Below are 16,203 nucleotides of genomic sequence, written 5' to 3' on the forward strand. Positions count from 1 at the left end.
AAACTTAATGGTGTTATGAAGAATATTTATGTCTGTCGTGTATTTTAGTGTAATTGAGTGCCAGTTTATTTCTGCAGATGATGAGGTTGTGGGGAGGGACAGCATCTGTCTCACATTTGAATTTAGGGACACAGTGCGCCTCTTATATTCAAGCAAAAGCTATTAAGTTTATGGAGGCCAAAAGTAGCTATTGTGAATGAACAGTATGTAAGAACTTCACAAAGTTAAAAGTGTGGGGGGAAAGTCATAAAATAACTTTGATGTTGTGTTTATACAGAAACCCAAGTAATAACTTACATAAAACTAACGATATGGATCAGAAATATTAATATCTCTGTCATTTACTCAGTGGAGAAGAAGAGAGAAGTATCATTGACTGAACAGAGTTGATCACATATTCTGTTTAACAAAGTAATATGACTATATTTGATATATGATACCAGTTACAAGTTGACATTTATAGTCTGTCTGGATGGTTGAGCTCAGAAAATCAATAACGAGGTGGCTTTGAATAATTTTTTTTGACAGTTAGTTTTCTTGGAAAATTAAGCACATGTGACTCTCTTGTGACGCTAGAGAAGACATAATGTATGACATTACTTTGGTCTTGCTGGTGAGAAAGCAAGTGACTTTTAAAGTTACTTCTAAACATCACAAAGCCACTTCAGCTTCCTCTGAGCATGTGAAATGAAAAGATTTAGAGTCTGATGTTTGAGGGGGATGTATACTTATCCAATATTCAAACATCACTCGAAATTCTCCTATTTTTAATTCACTGATTGGGTATGTTCTTATAACTCGCAGTTATTATAGTTTGTTGATCTAATAACATAGTTCATGAAATTCCAGTTTGTGATTGCAGAACAACATGACAGGAATATACAATATACCCTGACTTGAAGAACTGTTGTGTTGCAAAGAGGAGGTGGCAAAAGTGGGATCCATTGCTATGCCACTTTTTTACATATTCATGGTTGGGATTGGGCTCCATATAACATTGTCCTGTTACTAAAGTTTTTGACCGACCATCCTTTCACAGACTGTGAAATAAGCATAAGAGTCGCCTATGCTGCATATTATACTTGCTGAATGTTAGCTTTCTCACACTGTTGCATAAACACAGCAATTTTAGATTTTGTACTTGTATGGCTCTGTAATCGCTTCGCACAATTCCAAGAAGGTTTTGTTCTATGAATAATGTCTCAGAACTGTTTTGATGTTATTCACAATATTTTAATTCCTGATTTGTTCTACTTGAGATGAGAGACTTGCAATTAAAAAAAAATTAAAAGTTGGTTCCTTGAAGGAACTCATTTAGATAATGTTGCACAATGAAAATGAAAGATAACACAGGGTAAATCATGGAAGTTGAAATAAAGTCGTTAGTCGTTTTAAATATAGACACTTGCTGTCAGGTTCAAATACCTTTCTTGTCAAAAGTGCGTCCCTCTATTATTTTCTGACAGTCATCAGAGAGAGTGGGCGGGGATTTATGACCTCAATCTGTGAATGCAGATGCAATGGTTAGACTGTGTTTACGTTACACTGAGATCCAATCACAATACATCCTCGACAGGCTACTTCTGGACCAGGACACACTCATCGGATCAAACCCACACTTGTTCACATATAAATGCCAAGTGTAAACACTTTTTTAACCCTTTTTATAAAGTCCCATAAAGAGCCATGCTTTGAAAGCCTTATCTAGAAACCTATCAGTGTTATAAAGAATGTTTATGTCCATCGTGTACTTTGATGTAACCGAGTAGGCTGTTTCAGTTTCGCTCTACAGAGGACAAGGCTATGGGGACAGCATCTGTCTGGGTAGAAATATACATTTGAGTTTAGAGTCACAGTGCATATCTCACATTTGTTTAAGTAAATGCAATTGTGTTAATAAAGGCTAAAAGTAGCTAAATGGACAGTATGTGAGCACTTCACAATGTTAAAGAAAAAGTGGACAAAAGTAATAGGATATAGCTTAAATGTTTTTGTGACTGAAATTGAAAACATTGTTCAGTAGCTTTTATCAAGTAAATGCTACTCCATTTCCCCCCTAGTATAACAGCAAATGAAGTTACAAACCAAATGACTGACTTTTGATTGCAAAATTTGTTTTCTTGGAAAATTTGAGCACATGACTCTTTTATGAGGCTAGGCATATGATCACATATCATTTGGGTATTTTGCTCATGAGAAAGCAGGTGACTTTCCTATTGTATTTGTTGCCTCCTTAGAGCAGTTCAACTGTACAGATCACAAAGCCACTTCAGCTTCCTCTGAGCATGCGAGATGAAAGGATTTAGAGATTGAGGTTTGAGGGGGATGCATGTTATTTACCTTTATCATACAAACATCTCAGAAATCAACAGAACAATAACGCTGCTCTTTTTAATTCATTGATATGGTACATTCACACAACCTGCAGTTATCATAGCTGGCTGATCAAAAAACATTCCTGAAACTCCAGTTCATTTTATACTAGAGATTGTGTTCGTCTGCATCGATCAGTTAATGAGCTGTTCTGATCATCAGTGCTCTACAAGATCAAGATCATCAAGAATTCAGGTAAGTTATTTATATATTCATTATAACTTCACTTATTCCCTAGAGACTGTATTAATGTTTGAATTAGGATTCTATTAATCTCTCTATATTACCAAAAATTATTTTTTTTGAAGTTGTAAGTAAAACAAAGATTACTGGACCATGTTTTACATGAAATCAGTGTAACTTACCATTTCTTTGTAAATACTAAATTCTATAAGTGAGCATTGTTTCAAAGTACTTTTTTTTTTCAGTGTATAAACAGCAAAGAATTTAACCTGGACAGCTCTGTTCTGGCCAGTTTGTGACTGCAGAACAACATGACTGAGGAATATACAGACATTTACTACTACACCGATGATTATGAGGACCAGTTGTGTCACAAAGAGGAGATGGTAAAAGTCGGATCTATTCTCATTCCACTCTTTTTCACAGCAGTGGTTGTTTTGAGCTGCATCGGTAACATTCTGGTTCTGGTAATACTTGCTCTCTATGAGAGCCTCAGATGCCTGACCAATGTCTTCATCGTCAATTTAGCTCTGTCAGATCTGCTGTTCACTTTTGGACTTCCGTTTTGGGCCTCGTACTATATTTCTGGTTGGACATTTGGAGAAATTGGTTGTAAAGCTGTGAAGTTTTTCTTCTATGCCGGCTTTTACAGCAGCGTGTTGTTCTTGACTCTAATGACCGTTCAGCGTTACATGGCAGTGGTTCATCCTCTGTCCGACTGGGAGAGATGCAGAGCCCTTTCTGTATCTCCTTTTATCATTTGGATCCTGAGTGGAACGGTTGCACTGCTCGGTTCACTTCATAGCAAAGTCATGATAGAATCTGGCAGCGAATACTGTGAATATGGCAGTGTCGAATGGAAATCGGGCATTGTTTATTTTCAAAATGCTTTTTTCTTCATTGCATTTGTAATCATGGGTTATTGCTATGGAAGTATGCTTCGGACTATTACAAAATCAAGGACTAATAAGAGACACAAGACTGTTAGACTAATATTCTGCATCGCACTAGTGTTTTTTATCGGTTGGGCTCCATATAACATTGTCATGTTCCTAAAATCTTTGACCTTCCATCCATTCTCAGACTGTGAAGTAAGCAAAAGTGTCGACTATGCATATTTTGCTTGCCGAATGATCGCTTTCTCCCACTGTTGCTTGAACCCTGTGTTTTATGTATTTGTTGGCGTAAAGTTCAGGAATCATTTAAAAATTATTCTGCAGAAGATCTTTCAAAAAAAAAAAAAACTCAATTCCAGTCAAGCCACACCGGCAAAAAATCAGTCGCTGGGTTCAATGTACTAAGAGAAAACTCAAGTAATTTTACAGATTGCAGCGAACCAACTTTGAGTTTTAAAATAGAGTATGAATGACGTACAGATGCTTTTGTAGCTATTTTTCATTATTATTAATATGCTGGAACTCCGCTTCTGCCAATATAACTACAACTGTTATATCTGCGTTATTAAAATTCAAATAAAGTGCCATTTTGCAGGATAATTCCTCTCTCTATCAAGCAGTGAAAGCATTTAGTTGTGAAAAAATCATATTCTAAATTATAACCAGTGTTCTTCCTTTTTTGGTTGAAGTTCTCTTTTTTTTTTAAGTAAAAATATAACTGAAAGTATGTAAAGGAAGAACCAAACGAACAAATGTTTCATCATTACTGGGAAAAATGTTTCCACATTAAATAAAATGATATCTATGTACCTTCTTCCATGTATTACTGTATGACTTGTCATGTCATGTTTATGTCACTGTTTGTACGGTTTATTAAATGGATAATGCAGAGTAAGATATACTGCATGAGCATAAAGTATGAGTAGAGTTTATGAAGCATCTGCCATTACGCACTCTTAAAAATAAAGGTTTATTGGCATCTATGGTTCTATGAAGAACCTTTAATATCTATGGAATCTTTCTATTGCAGAAAAGGTTCATTAGAGTGGGAAAAAAGTTTCTTTAGATTACTAAAATATTCTTCAAACTAGGAAAGAATTGTTCACTTAAGGTTTCTTTGGAGAACCAAAAATGTTTGTTCAGTGGCATTGCTGCACAAACACCTTTGATTTTTAAGAGTGCGGTCAAAAATTACTGTCAGTTTTCACTACGGACATTTGTTCTACACTGAAATGGTTGTCTATGATACCAGATATGATTCTTCAGTTTGTAACAATAGCAGAACCCTTTTTTTGGTGTTAAATAATCTATTTTTTATAAGGTTCCATTCCATAAAGAACCACGCTTTGAGAGTGCTGTATAGAAACTTAATGGTGTTATGAAGAATATTTATGTCTGTCGTGTATTTTAGTGTAATTGAGTGCCAGTTTATTTCTGCAGATGATGAGGTTGTGGGGAGGGACAGCATCTGTCTCACATTTGAATTTAGGGACACAGTGCGCCTCTTATATTCAAGCAAAAGCTATTAAGTTTATGGAGGCCAAAAGTAGCTATTGTGAATGAACAGTATGTAAGAACTTCACAAAGTTAAAAGTGTGGGGGGAAAGTCATAAAATAACTTTGATGTTGTGTTTATACAGAAACCCAAGTAATAACTTACATAAAACTAACGATATGGATCAGAAATATTAATATCTCTGTCATTTACTCAGTGGAGAAGAAGAGAGAAGTATCATTGACTGAACAGAGTTGATCACATATTCTGTTTAACAAAGTAATATGACTATATTTGATATATGATACCAGTTACAAGTTGACATTTATAGTCTGTCTGGATGGTTGAGCTCAGAAAATCAATAACGAGGTGGCTTTGAATTATTTTTTTTGACAGTTAGTTTTCTTGGAAAATTAAGCACATGTGACTCTCTTGTGACGCTAGAGAAGACACATAATGTATGACATTACTTTGGTCTTGCTGGTGAGAAAGCAAGTGACTTTTAAAGTTACTTCTAAACATCACAAAGCCACTTCAGCTTCCTCTGAGCATGTGAAATGAAAAGATTTAGAGTCTGATGTTTGAGGGGGATGTATACTTATCCAATATTCAAACATCACTCGAAATTCTCCTATTTTTAATTCACTGATTGGGTATGTTCTTATAACTCACAGTTATTATAGTTTGTTGATCTATTAACATAGTTCATGAAATTCCAGTTTGTGATTGCAGAACAACATGACAGGAATATACAATATACCCTGACTTGAAGAACTGTTGTGTTGCAAAGAGGAGGTGGCAAAAGTGGGATCCAGTGCTATGCCACTTTTTTACATATTCATGGTTGGGATTGGGCTCCATATAACATTGTCCTGTTACTAAAGTTTTTGACCGACCATCCTTTCACAGACTGTGAAATAAGCATAAGAGTCGCCTATGCTGCATATTATACTTGCTGAATGTTAGCTTTCTCACACTGTTGCATAAACACAGCAATTTTAGATTTTGTACTTGTATGGCTCTGTAATCGCTTCGCACAATTCCAAGAAGGTTTTGTTCTATTAATAATGTCTCAGAACTGTTTTGATGTTATTCACAATATTTTAATTCCTGATTTGTTCTACTTGAGATGAGAGACTTGCAATTAAAAAAAAATTAAAAGTTGGTTCCTTGAAGGAACTCATTTAGATAATGTTGCACAATGAAAATGAAAGATAACACAGGGTAAATCATGGAAGTTGAAATAAAGTCGTTAGTCGTTTTAAATATAGACACTTGCTGTCAGGTTCAAATACCTTTCTTGTCAAAAGTGCGTCCCTCTATTATTTTCTGACAGTCATCAGAGAGAGTGGGCGGGGATTTATGACCTCAATCTGTGAATGCAGATGCAATGGTTAGACTGTGTTTACGTTACAGTGAGATCCAATCACAATACATCCTCGACTAGGCTACTTCTGGACCAGGACACACTCATCGGATCAAACTCACACTTGTTCACATATAAATGCCAAGTGTAAACACTTTCGCTGCCCATAAAGTCCCATAAAGAGCCATGCTTTGAAATTCTTTATAACACTGATAGGTTTCTAGATAAGGCTGTTTATGTCCATCGTGTACTTTGATGTAACCGAGTAGGCTGTTTCAGTTTCGTTCTACAGAGGACAAGGCTATGGGGACAGCATCTGTCTGGGTAGAAATATACATTTGAGTTTAGAGTCACAGTGCATATCTCACATTTGTTTAAGTAAATGCAATTGTGTTTATAAAGGCTAAAAGTAGCTAAATGGACAGTATGTGAGCACTTCACAATGTTAAAGAAAAAGTGGAAAAAAGTAATAGGATATAGCTTAAATGTTTTTGTGACTGAAATTGAAAACTTTGTTCAGTAGCTTTTATCAAGTAAATGCTACTCCATTTCCCCCCTAGTATAACAGCAAATGAAGTTACAAACCAAATGACTGACTTTTGATTGCAAAATTTGTTTTCTTGGAAAATTTGAGCACATGACTCTTTTATGAGGCTAGGCATATGATCACATATCATTTGGGTATTTTGCTCATGAGAAAGCAGGTGACTTTCCTATTGTATTTGTTGCCTCCTTAGAGCAGTTCAACTGTACAGATCACAAAGCCACTTCAGCTTCCTCTGAGCATGCGAGATGAAAGGATTTAGAGATTGAGGTTTGAGGGGGATGCATGTTATTTACCTTTATCATACAAACATCTCAGAAATCAACAGAACAATAACGCTGCTCTTTTTAATTCATTGATATGGTACATTCACACAACCTGCAGTTATCATAGCTGGCTGATCAAAAAACATTCCTGAAACTCCAGTTCATTTTATACTAGAGATTGTGTTCGTCTGCATCGATCAGTTAATGAGCTGTTCTGATCATCAGTGCTCTACAAGATCAAGATCATCAAGAATTCAGGTAAGTTATTTATATATTCATTATAACTTCACTTATTCCCTAGAGACTGTATTAATGTTTGAATTAGGATTCTATTAATCTCTCTATATTACCAAAAATTATTTTTTTTTAAGTTGTAAGTAAAACAAAGATTACTGGACCATGTTTTACATGAAATCAGTGTAACTTACCATTTCTTTGTAAATACTAAATTCTATAAGTGAGCATTGTTTCAAAGTACTTTTTTTTTTCAGTGTATAAACAGCAAAGAATTTAACCTGGACAGCTCTGTTCTGGCCAGTTTGTGACTGCAGAACAACATGACTGAGGAATATACAGACATTTACTACTACACCGATGATTATGAGGACCAGTTGTGTCACAAAGAGGAGGTGGTAAAAGTCGGATCTATTCTCATTCCACTCTTTTTCACAGCAGTGGTTGTTTTGAGCTGCATCGGCAACATCCTTGTTCTGGTTTTGCTTGCACTGTCCAAAAGCCTCAGATGCCTAACCAATGTCTTCATCGTCAATTTAGCTCTGTCAGATCTGCTGTTCACTTTTGGACTTCCGTTTTGGGCCTCGTACTATATTTCTGGTTGGACATTTGGAGAAATTGGCTGTAAAGCTGTGAAGTTTTTCTTCTATGCCGGCTTTTACAGCAGCGTGTTGTTCTTGACTCTAATGACCGTTCAGCGTTACATGGCAGTGGTTCATCCTCTGTCTGACTGGGATAGATGCAGAGGCCTTTCTGTATCTCCTTTTATCATTTGGATCCTGAGTGGAACGGTTGCACTGCTCGGTTCACTTCATAGCAAAGTCATGATAGAATCTGGCAGCGAATACTGTGAATATGGCAGTGTCGAATGGAAATCGGGCATTGTTTATTTTCAAAATGCTTTTTTCTTCATTGCATTTGTAATCATGGGTTATTGCTATGGAAGTATGCTTCGGACTATTACAAAATCACAGACTAATAAAATACGCAAGACTGTTAGACTAATATTCTGCATCGCACTAGTGTTTTTCATCGGTTGGGCTCCATATAACATTGTCATGTTCTTAAAATCTTTGACAATCCATCCATTCTCAGACTGTGAAGTAAGCGTAAGACTTGACTATGCATATTACGCTAGCCGAATGATAGCTTTCTCACACTGCTGCATAAACCCAGCAATTTTAGTTTTTGTAGATGCAAGGTTTTGTAAAAATTTACGACAAATTTCAAGGAGATTTTGTTTTGTGTAAAGATGAAAGTATATGAATAAATATAAATGTCTCAGAACTATTCAGTATTTCTGTTACACTTGATAAGCTAAGAGAGAGGAATAGTTCACCTGAAATGAAAATTTGCTGAAAATGTACTCACCCTCTGGCCATCCAAGAAGCTGATTGTAGTTTGTAGTAGAACTAGTTTGTTTCTTCATAAGAGCAAATTTGAAGAAATTTAGCATTACATCAATTGCTCATCAATGGATCCTCTGCAGTGAATGGGTGCCATCAAAATGAGATTCCAAACAGCAGATAAAAACATCACAATAATCCACACCACTCCAGTCCATCAAAGTGAAAAGCTTGTTTGTTTGTAAGAAAGAAATCCATCAAGAGATTTTTAACTTCAAACTGCTGCTTTCAGCTAAATTACGAGTCCTCTATCAATAACATTATTTTGTCCAGTAAAAAAAGTCTTCTTTTCTGAATCAGAAGAGAAATATGCACAGATCAAGCACTGTTTACAAGTGGAAATGGTCCAAAACAGTTTTAAACTAGTATGTCTGTGGATTTTGATGTGAGGAAAACAGGGGATGGACTTTTTCACAGGAGGGAGCATCACTATGGATTATGATCGGACATGATGATTCTAGGTTAAATATCATAATGGTGAACTTGTTTCTTACAAACATGCAGCTTTTCACTTAAGACGTTAAAGGTGGGGTAAGTGATTTCTGGTAGTGTAGAAGATTTATATTAGTCAAAATATGAATTAATCAAGTATAATTAATGTGAATTTAACCACTTGTGTATTAAGCTATATTTCCATTATAAGCATATGCCTGTGTGTTAAAGGCTTGCATAGATGAAATGTGCTGACCCTCATGATAGGCTATGTAAAAATACAAAGGGAGCCCCTTCTCTCTAGGGAAAGAACATATGTATAAGGAATATTGCCAAAAAAGGAAAAATGCACATGTATGAAATGTTCTGAACACGCCTAGAGGAAAGACCATTTAAAGAGAAACACAGAGAACATTTAGTAGAACTTTTCTGCAGAAGACTTCTCTGCTTTATTTTCTTGTTATAATAAAGTCTATTTTCTGGCATCGAAACCCCAAGAATTCGAGAGTGATTCTTCATAGAAAAGGCAGAAGCCACCACAGTAGCCAATGTTGATATTTTAAATCACCAAAACAAACACGCCCCTACCCCAAAAGGGTCTTGCCCCAATTTTGATAGCTCCGCCCCACACATACGTATACGCATCCCAGGCAACGATTAGTTCTACGGAACAAAGCAAAACCAATGTTATTCTCCTATCAAGAAGAAACAAAGCAACCTCGGCATCCGATCGCAGGCCTTCCTGCTCCTTGAGATCTCTCCAGCGCTGGAAAGCTGATCCAATATTTACATGAGTCCTACTACTTGCCTTATCGTAACACCGTGTCTACACCGGACTCGCCGCGACAAGACAAATCCCCGACAGTAAGGCAGCGGCTATTTGCACTAAGTGCAAATAGCAATAGATGCTATTTACACTCAGTGTAAATAGCAATTAGATGCTATTTACACCAAGTGCAAATAGCATATTTTTTTAGTGACAGATGCTATTTACACTAAGTGCAAATAGCAATGGATTCTATTTACACTGTTAAAATAGCAAGATTTTCTGCTATTTATACTACTTATTGCAAATAGTGGCAATTATCTGCACCTCAGTATTGTAGTACATTATAAAACAGTACGCAATAATAACGTACTGAGTGTAAATTAGAATTTTAATTCAAATTTATTAAATGGATGCCACCTTATTGGGACAATAAAGCCCTCCCTACACCTACCCAATACTTTATTTTCAACTTTTTGATTATTTCCTTAATTTTTATTGAAAATAAATGCCTTTCTGATGCGATATGAGATGAGAAAAAAATGTTTGGCAAAAGGTGGGATCGAACTCGGGTCGCTCGCGTCAAAAAGCATGCGCCTTACCATCTACACCATTAAAACTGATGTTAAACTTGCTTCTTTTTTTAATGTTGACTAACCCAACCACACGTTAGTGGGCGGAGTTAGAGTAAATAGCCTTTGCCAACAAGATGGGCTATTTGCACTTAGTGTAAATAGACACTCCGCGACAGCAAACTGCTGCCACGTTCTATTTATGACATATTGACACAATTTTCAGCGGTCACTTTGTCACATCCTGTGTAGACAGACTTTAGCTGTTGTGGTGCAGTGCGGCATCCGGTGTTCACACGGTGTAAGCCTTCTTTTGTTCCATAGACTTTTTCCTCTTTTTTTTTTTTTTATCTCTATTTTCTGTTGTAGCTCAGCTCAGATAACGTCCGTCATCATGTGCTCAGAGCGCGCTCTCCTCTGCATCATGAGTAGACACGCTCCTTACTGCTGATTGGCTGCAAGTTTGTTTTGGTACTGGGCCTGACTGAGTTTTCTAAAGCGTTTTTGAAAAAATACATACCCTACCTTTAATTGATGGACTGGAGTGGTGTGCCTTCCTTGTGGATATTGTGGTTTTTATCAACTGTTTGTGGACTCATTTGTCATTCTGATGAATCCATTGGTGAGCAAGTGATGAAATGCTAAATTTCTCCAAATCTGTTCTGTTGAAGAATCAAACTCATCTACATTTTGCGGGTGGGTACATTTTCATTTTTGCACGAATTATTCATTTAAAAACTTGTAAGTAAACAAACATTGAAGATTGAAGGATTTGGCAGCACATGGGATCAAATTATTAAACTAATTACAAAGAACATCTGAAACAAACTAATTTTTTTAAATGTTATCTTTGTATAAAAGCATGTTCAAATTTGAATACACAAAAGAATCAAGTCAGTTTTTCAAGGACAATATGTTGTGAATGAAGTATTGTGAACTTCTCAATTACTCCCACGTAACATTACTGTAAAACACACCATTTCTGTTTGTGAAAATGCAGATTATGCAGTTTTGTTTTTGTGCAGTGAAATACATCAAATAGTTATGACTGGATGTTGACGTTTTTTTTTTCCTTTCACGTGACAAATTGTAAATTGTGGTCTGTGGAAGGAAACGGCATCATCAATGACCTACATAAACAGGAAAATGGAAGATTTGTGATCATACCAAACTTATTTTTTGCATGTAATATTTAACAGGTTAAATCAACAATATTAGTATGTTTGTACATTACAAACTTTACATGAGATCCCTTCAACCATTATCAGCTTTATAAAAGCAACATACTTTGACAACTTTTTAAATGCAGTCTAATGAAATAAACACATGATTGAAAAGCAGTTTCTTCAAGTATTTAATGAGTCTGTCCTACTGTTGATTTTAAACTTGTAACAAAAGCAAGGGACAGGTTTCAGTTTGGCAGTTTTGAGTCATATTAGTACTAACAGAAATTAAGGTAAGAAGATTCTTCTTTATTATTTTAGAAATAAATGTTTTAATAAAATATCTAATATTAATCAAATACAATCATTATAAATTCTAATGACAAATTTAATATGATTATAGAGAACATCATGACTGAAGATTATGGAGAGTATCCAGAACCAGAAGACCAACTATGTCACAAAGAAGAAGTGGTCAAAGTTGGATCCTTTGTTATTCCAGCTTTCTTTGCTGTTCTGGTTGTGTGTAGTTGCATTGGTAACCTGCTGGTTTTGGTCATCCTGGTGCTGTATGAGAAGTTTAAATTGCTGATCAACATCCTGATCTTCAATTTAGCTGTCTCGGATCTGCTGTTCACTTTTGGACTTCCATTTTGGGCTTTCTACTTCGTCTGGGGTTGGACATTTGGAGAGGTTGGCTGCAAAGCTGTGAAGTTTCTGTTCCATCTCGGTTTTTACAGCAGCGTGTTGTTCTTGACTCTAATGACTGTTCAGCGTTACATGGCAGTGGTTCATCCTCTGTCTGACTGGGAGGGATGCAGAGGCCTTTCAGTTGCTCCCTTTATCATATGGATGTTGAGCGGAACAGCTGCACTGTTAGTCTCCCTTCATAGTCAAGTCTTGGAACAAGAAGGGGTTCTTTACTGTGAATTTGACAGTATTCAATTAAAGCATGCCGCTGTTTATTCACAAAATGTTTTCTTCTTGATTGCATATTGCATCATTGGATTTTGTCACGTTAGAATGTTCCTGACAATTGCACGATCCCAAACAAAGGGGCGACGCAAGACTATCAAACTGATATTCTGCATCGGGCTGGTATTCTTCATTGGATGGGCTCCATACAACATAGTTATGTTCTTGAGAATTTTGCAGGATTATGGTTTGTCTTCATTCATAGACTGTAATGTATCCATTCGTCTTGATTATGCATTTTATACTTGCCAGCTGTTGGCTTTTTCACATTGCAGCTTAAACCCAGTGCTTTATGCTCTTATTGGAGAAAAATTTCGGAAACATTTACAAACAATATTGAAGAAAATGTGTTCAAAATAAAGCAACTCTGACCTATCCTGAGACAAATTGTTGCTGTGTTTGTTAAATACAACAAATCTCACAATGCATATCATATAGACTACCACTCAAAATTTTAGGGTCAGTTTTTTTTTTTTTATTAATACTTGATTCAGCAAAGATGCATTAAATTGATCAAAAGTGACAGTAAAGATATTTATAATGTTATGCATGTTAAGATTTCTATTTGAAATAAATGCTGTTCTTTTGAATTTTGAAAAAAAAGTATCTCAGTTTCCACAAAAAATATTAACTGGTTTCAACATTGATATCAGCATACAAAATTTCAGCATATTAGAATGATTTCTGAAAAATACTGGAGTAATGATGCTGAAAAATGAGCTTTGCATCATGGGAATAAATTTAATTTTAAAACGTATTTAAATAGAAAACAGTTACTTAAAAATGTAATAATATTTCACAATATTGCTGTTTTACTGTTTTTTTTATATTAAATAAATTAAGCCTTTATAAGAATTTTTAAAAACATTAAAATAACTTACCAACCACAAATTTTTAAATGGTAGCTTACATTATACCACACATCTTCAATGATTATTAGTAGATCATATAATTAAACATTAAAAAATTACTGCATTTAATTTCTAAAGCAAGCATGAACCTTTTACAAGGCAAACGTACTTCTCCATAGTTACCTGAAAAACACAGACATAAATACAGACATAATTTAGTTCCCCAAATGACCTCAAATAAATATTTCACATTAAATAAATGCTTGATTGACAGCATAATTTTCAACCACTGAAAATGTCAACATCCCTATTCGAAAGAATATGAATGCATGTTACATGGTTTTCTTAAACATCTAATCCTCAGAGAGAAAAAAAAAAAAAAAAGATTTCACATTTCACAAACATTTTCACGTTTCACATGCAAAATGCATCTAGGCCAGCAAAATGTCAAAAATCGCACAACCACAGCAGTAATTTACAGTGACAACTTCATTTGACACAGACACATGCACAAAGCAGCCTTTGTCGTTTCCATTTAAAAAGTTTATTGATTTTTATCATTTGTACATGCATATAGATCGACTTGGTTGGGAGAAAACACTTCAGTTTTATTTAAAGTGGTACTCGGTGCTGTTGGTTAGGTCAAGGGCACATGGGTGCTTTATCAGAAGTGCTCTTTAAACAAGTCTTCACTGAGAAATCGGTCCCTGACATCTCAGTAAACAAGTTGTGCTTCTTTTAAACCTTCACACTTATAAACAGATTTTGTGCAAGATTTATGTATACTTTTTTAGAATTTGCATATCAAGATTTACAATTTATTGGTTTCAAGATGTGATTAATCCCTGCTTCTTTTTTTGCATGGTGTCCACTGACCATTCACTGATACTGACTACAACAAAAACAAACTGAGATAGTCTTATATAAGAGAAATCGCTTTATAATATGTCCTATAGGCTATAGGATACTTGGTTTTCCATAAGCCCTATTAACTATTGATGGTTGTGTCTCATAGGGCTTGGATGGAAACGGCTAAATAATGCAGCAGGACTCACAGGGCCGACAGCACGAGCTTATTGATGAACAGGATTTTCAAAAACAAAAAAAAACATATCAGCCCTTTAACAACAGCCCTATAAACAAATCCTCAAAACTTCACTTCATCTGATAAGGCAGAGGAAAGACACAGGTAGCAGCATTTCAATTTAAAGAGATTCTGCTCGTTTTTTTAAATTAAGTTATGATTAATTTTAAAGGTTTTTTAATGATTAGCTTGTATGGGTTCTACCAATGAAATAGACGTTACATTTCATATAAGCATAAGTTTCTATATAGTACAAGTTGCTTTCGAATGTCTGTGATTAATGCCGCTGAAAACAACAGCAGGGTGAACCTCACAAAAACACATCCAAGTCACATTCAACTCAAAATCTAATGCAAAAAAGGCAATAATTTTTATTAGAATTAGCATTATAGGCAGTAGAACAACTGTTTACATAATGTACATACTTCACACTTTACATAATATATAATAATTTTTCCCACAATTACTGTAATAAGAAATGGAAGGGTGTGTTTAATTTAAACGTTAATACTTTTTTCCATTACATTTTTAGTTAAATATATCATGGATATGTTCCTGAGCAAGTCCAATTCACCCAGTCGTATCAGAAAAAAATTTAATAAAATTTTAGAACGACAGTTTTGCTTCACTCAGACTGCGTAGAGAGCCGTACATTGGGTTGGAGTGGGACAAGGTCATTGCAAACCATATCGAAATTCATAATTCAAGAAGCAAAAATCCGTTCAAGCTTTGCAAAGAGGGAAGGAAATGTGTTCTCTTCATTTGAACAATAATTATAAAACTAAGCAGAGAGTTCAGCCACTCAATTGCTGGCATAAAGAGAGCAAAACTACAAGGTTTTGCCATAAATCTAAGCAAACACAACAAACATCATTCTCTTGTCACACATTCTTTATGGTTAGCACTTCACAGGAGCTTCCACGACAGCGACAATACTTTTCTTCAAGCATTAGATGTGACTTCAGCCACCACGATAGTCCCCCCCCCCCCCCCCAAAAAAAGACAGAAGATGTGGTTCCTAAGGCGCACCACTTCAGTTTGAGGAAATAGGAGCTGATTACAGGAAGTAGAGAGATCTTAATTTCTTAATTTCTCTTTGCCATTATAGGTGTGTAAGTTGAAGTCAAATGAAGGGAAGTACATTGAGGGGTCTCCCTATGACTTGGTTTTCTTTCATTTCTGTGTTGCATGTTGCATTTCCACCATTACAAATGTTGAAACATCTATAATGGGAAAAAAATCTAAATAAGGTAAAGGGGCCATCGCATGTCACCCCGAATCCACGTTGTGTCCGGACTGACTGACCTGAACGCTACTATGCCGGATTTTCCTCCAGTCCACTCACATTATGCGTGCTGCCATTCTCTCTGAAAGCCAATAAGGGAACCCTTCTCTTCTCCCCTTCTTCATGTTCCACCTCCTCTCCATCGCCATCTTGACGGAACAGTTTGCTCCCCACGGGAACCTCTATGACGTCCTCGAAGGCCTCTGTGACAGTGCCGTTTTCTCTGAGCTGAGCAGCCACACTTGAAGTGAAGAAAGGTGTCAAAACGGTTTTTACATCAAGTTTGAGTTTCTCAGATTAAGCATCTTGTTG

The 16,203-nt window shown here is 35.7% G+C and overlaps 4 protein-coding genes across 11 annotated transcripts in view; 3 read left to right on the forward strand and 1 right to left on the reverse strand.

Moving 5' to 3' along the window:
- Nucleotides 1-2,867: 2,867 nt before the first annotated feature.
- Nucleotides 2,868-3,857, forward strand: LOC306859448 (chemokine XC receptor 1-like; the record flags this gene model as incomplete). Its single annotated transcript, XM_079400467.1, has 1 exon — nt 2,868-3,857. The coding sequence occupies one exon, from the start codon at nt 2,868-2,870 to the stop codon at nt 3,855-3,857; it is 990 nt and encodes a 329-aa protein (XP_079256593.1).
- A 3,823-nt stretch (nt 3,858-7,680) lies between these two features.
- Nucleotides 7,681-8,607, forward strand: LOC306859391 (chemokine XC receptor 1-like; the record flags this gene model as incomplete). The annotated part of the gene is made up of 1 exon (XM_079400406.1): nt 7,681-8,607. One exon carries the CDS (start codon nt 7,681-7,683, stop codon nt 8,605-8,607), a length of 927 nt encoding a protein of 308 aa, XP_079256532.1.
- A 3,500-nt stretch (nt 8,608-12,107) lies between these two features.
- On the forward strand, nt 12,108-13,031 carry LOC306859392 (chemokine XC receptor 1; the record flags this gene model as incomplete). Its single annotated transcript, XM_079400407.1, has 1 exon — nt 12,108-13,031. One exon carries the CDS (start codon nt 12,108-12,110, stop codon nt 13,029-13,031), a length of 924 nt encoding a protein of 307 aa, XP_079256533.1.
- A 1,015-nt stretch (nt 13,032-14,046) lies between these two features.
- The window catches only part of LOC306859323 (ensconsin-like), a gene marked incomplete at its 5' end in the record, with an annotated part of 37,436 nt that continues 35,279 nt past the window's right edge, over nt 14,047-16,203 (reverse strand). For all 8 annotated transcript variants that reach the window (XM_079400322.1, XM_079400320.1, XM_079400319.1 and 5 more), the window contains one exon: nt 14,047-16,132. In XM_079400322.1, coding sequence (XP_079256448.1) covers nt 15,922-16,132 — 211 coding nt within the window. In that variant the 3' untranslated portion in view covers nt 14,047-15,921. The remainder of the gene's footprint in view (nt 16,133-16,203) is intronic.

The sequence above is a fragment of the Barbus barbus genome (genome assembly GCF_936440315.1).
Source record: "Barbus barbus genome assembly, chromosome: 40".
Taxonomy (NCBI): Eukaryota; Metazoa; Chordata; class Actinopteri; order Cypriniformes; family Cyprinidae; genus Barbus; species Barbus barbus.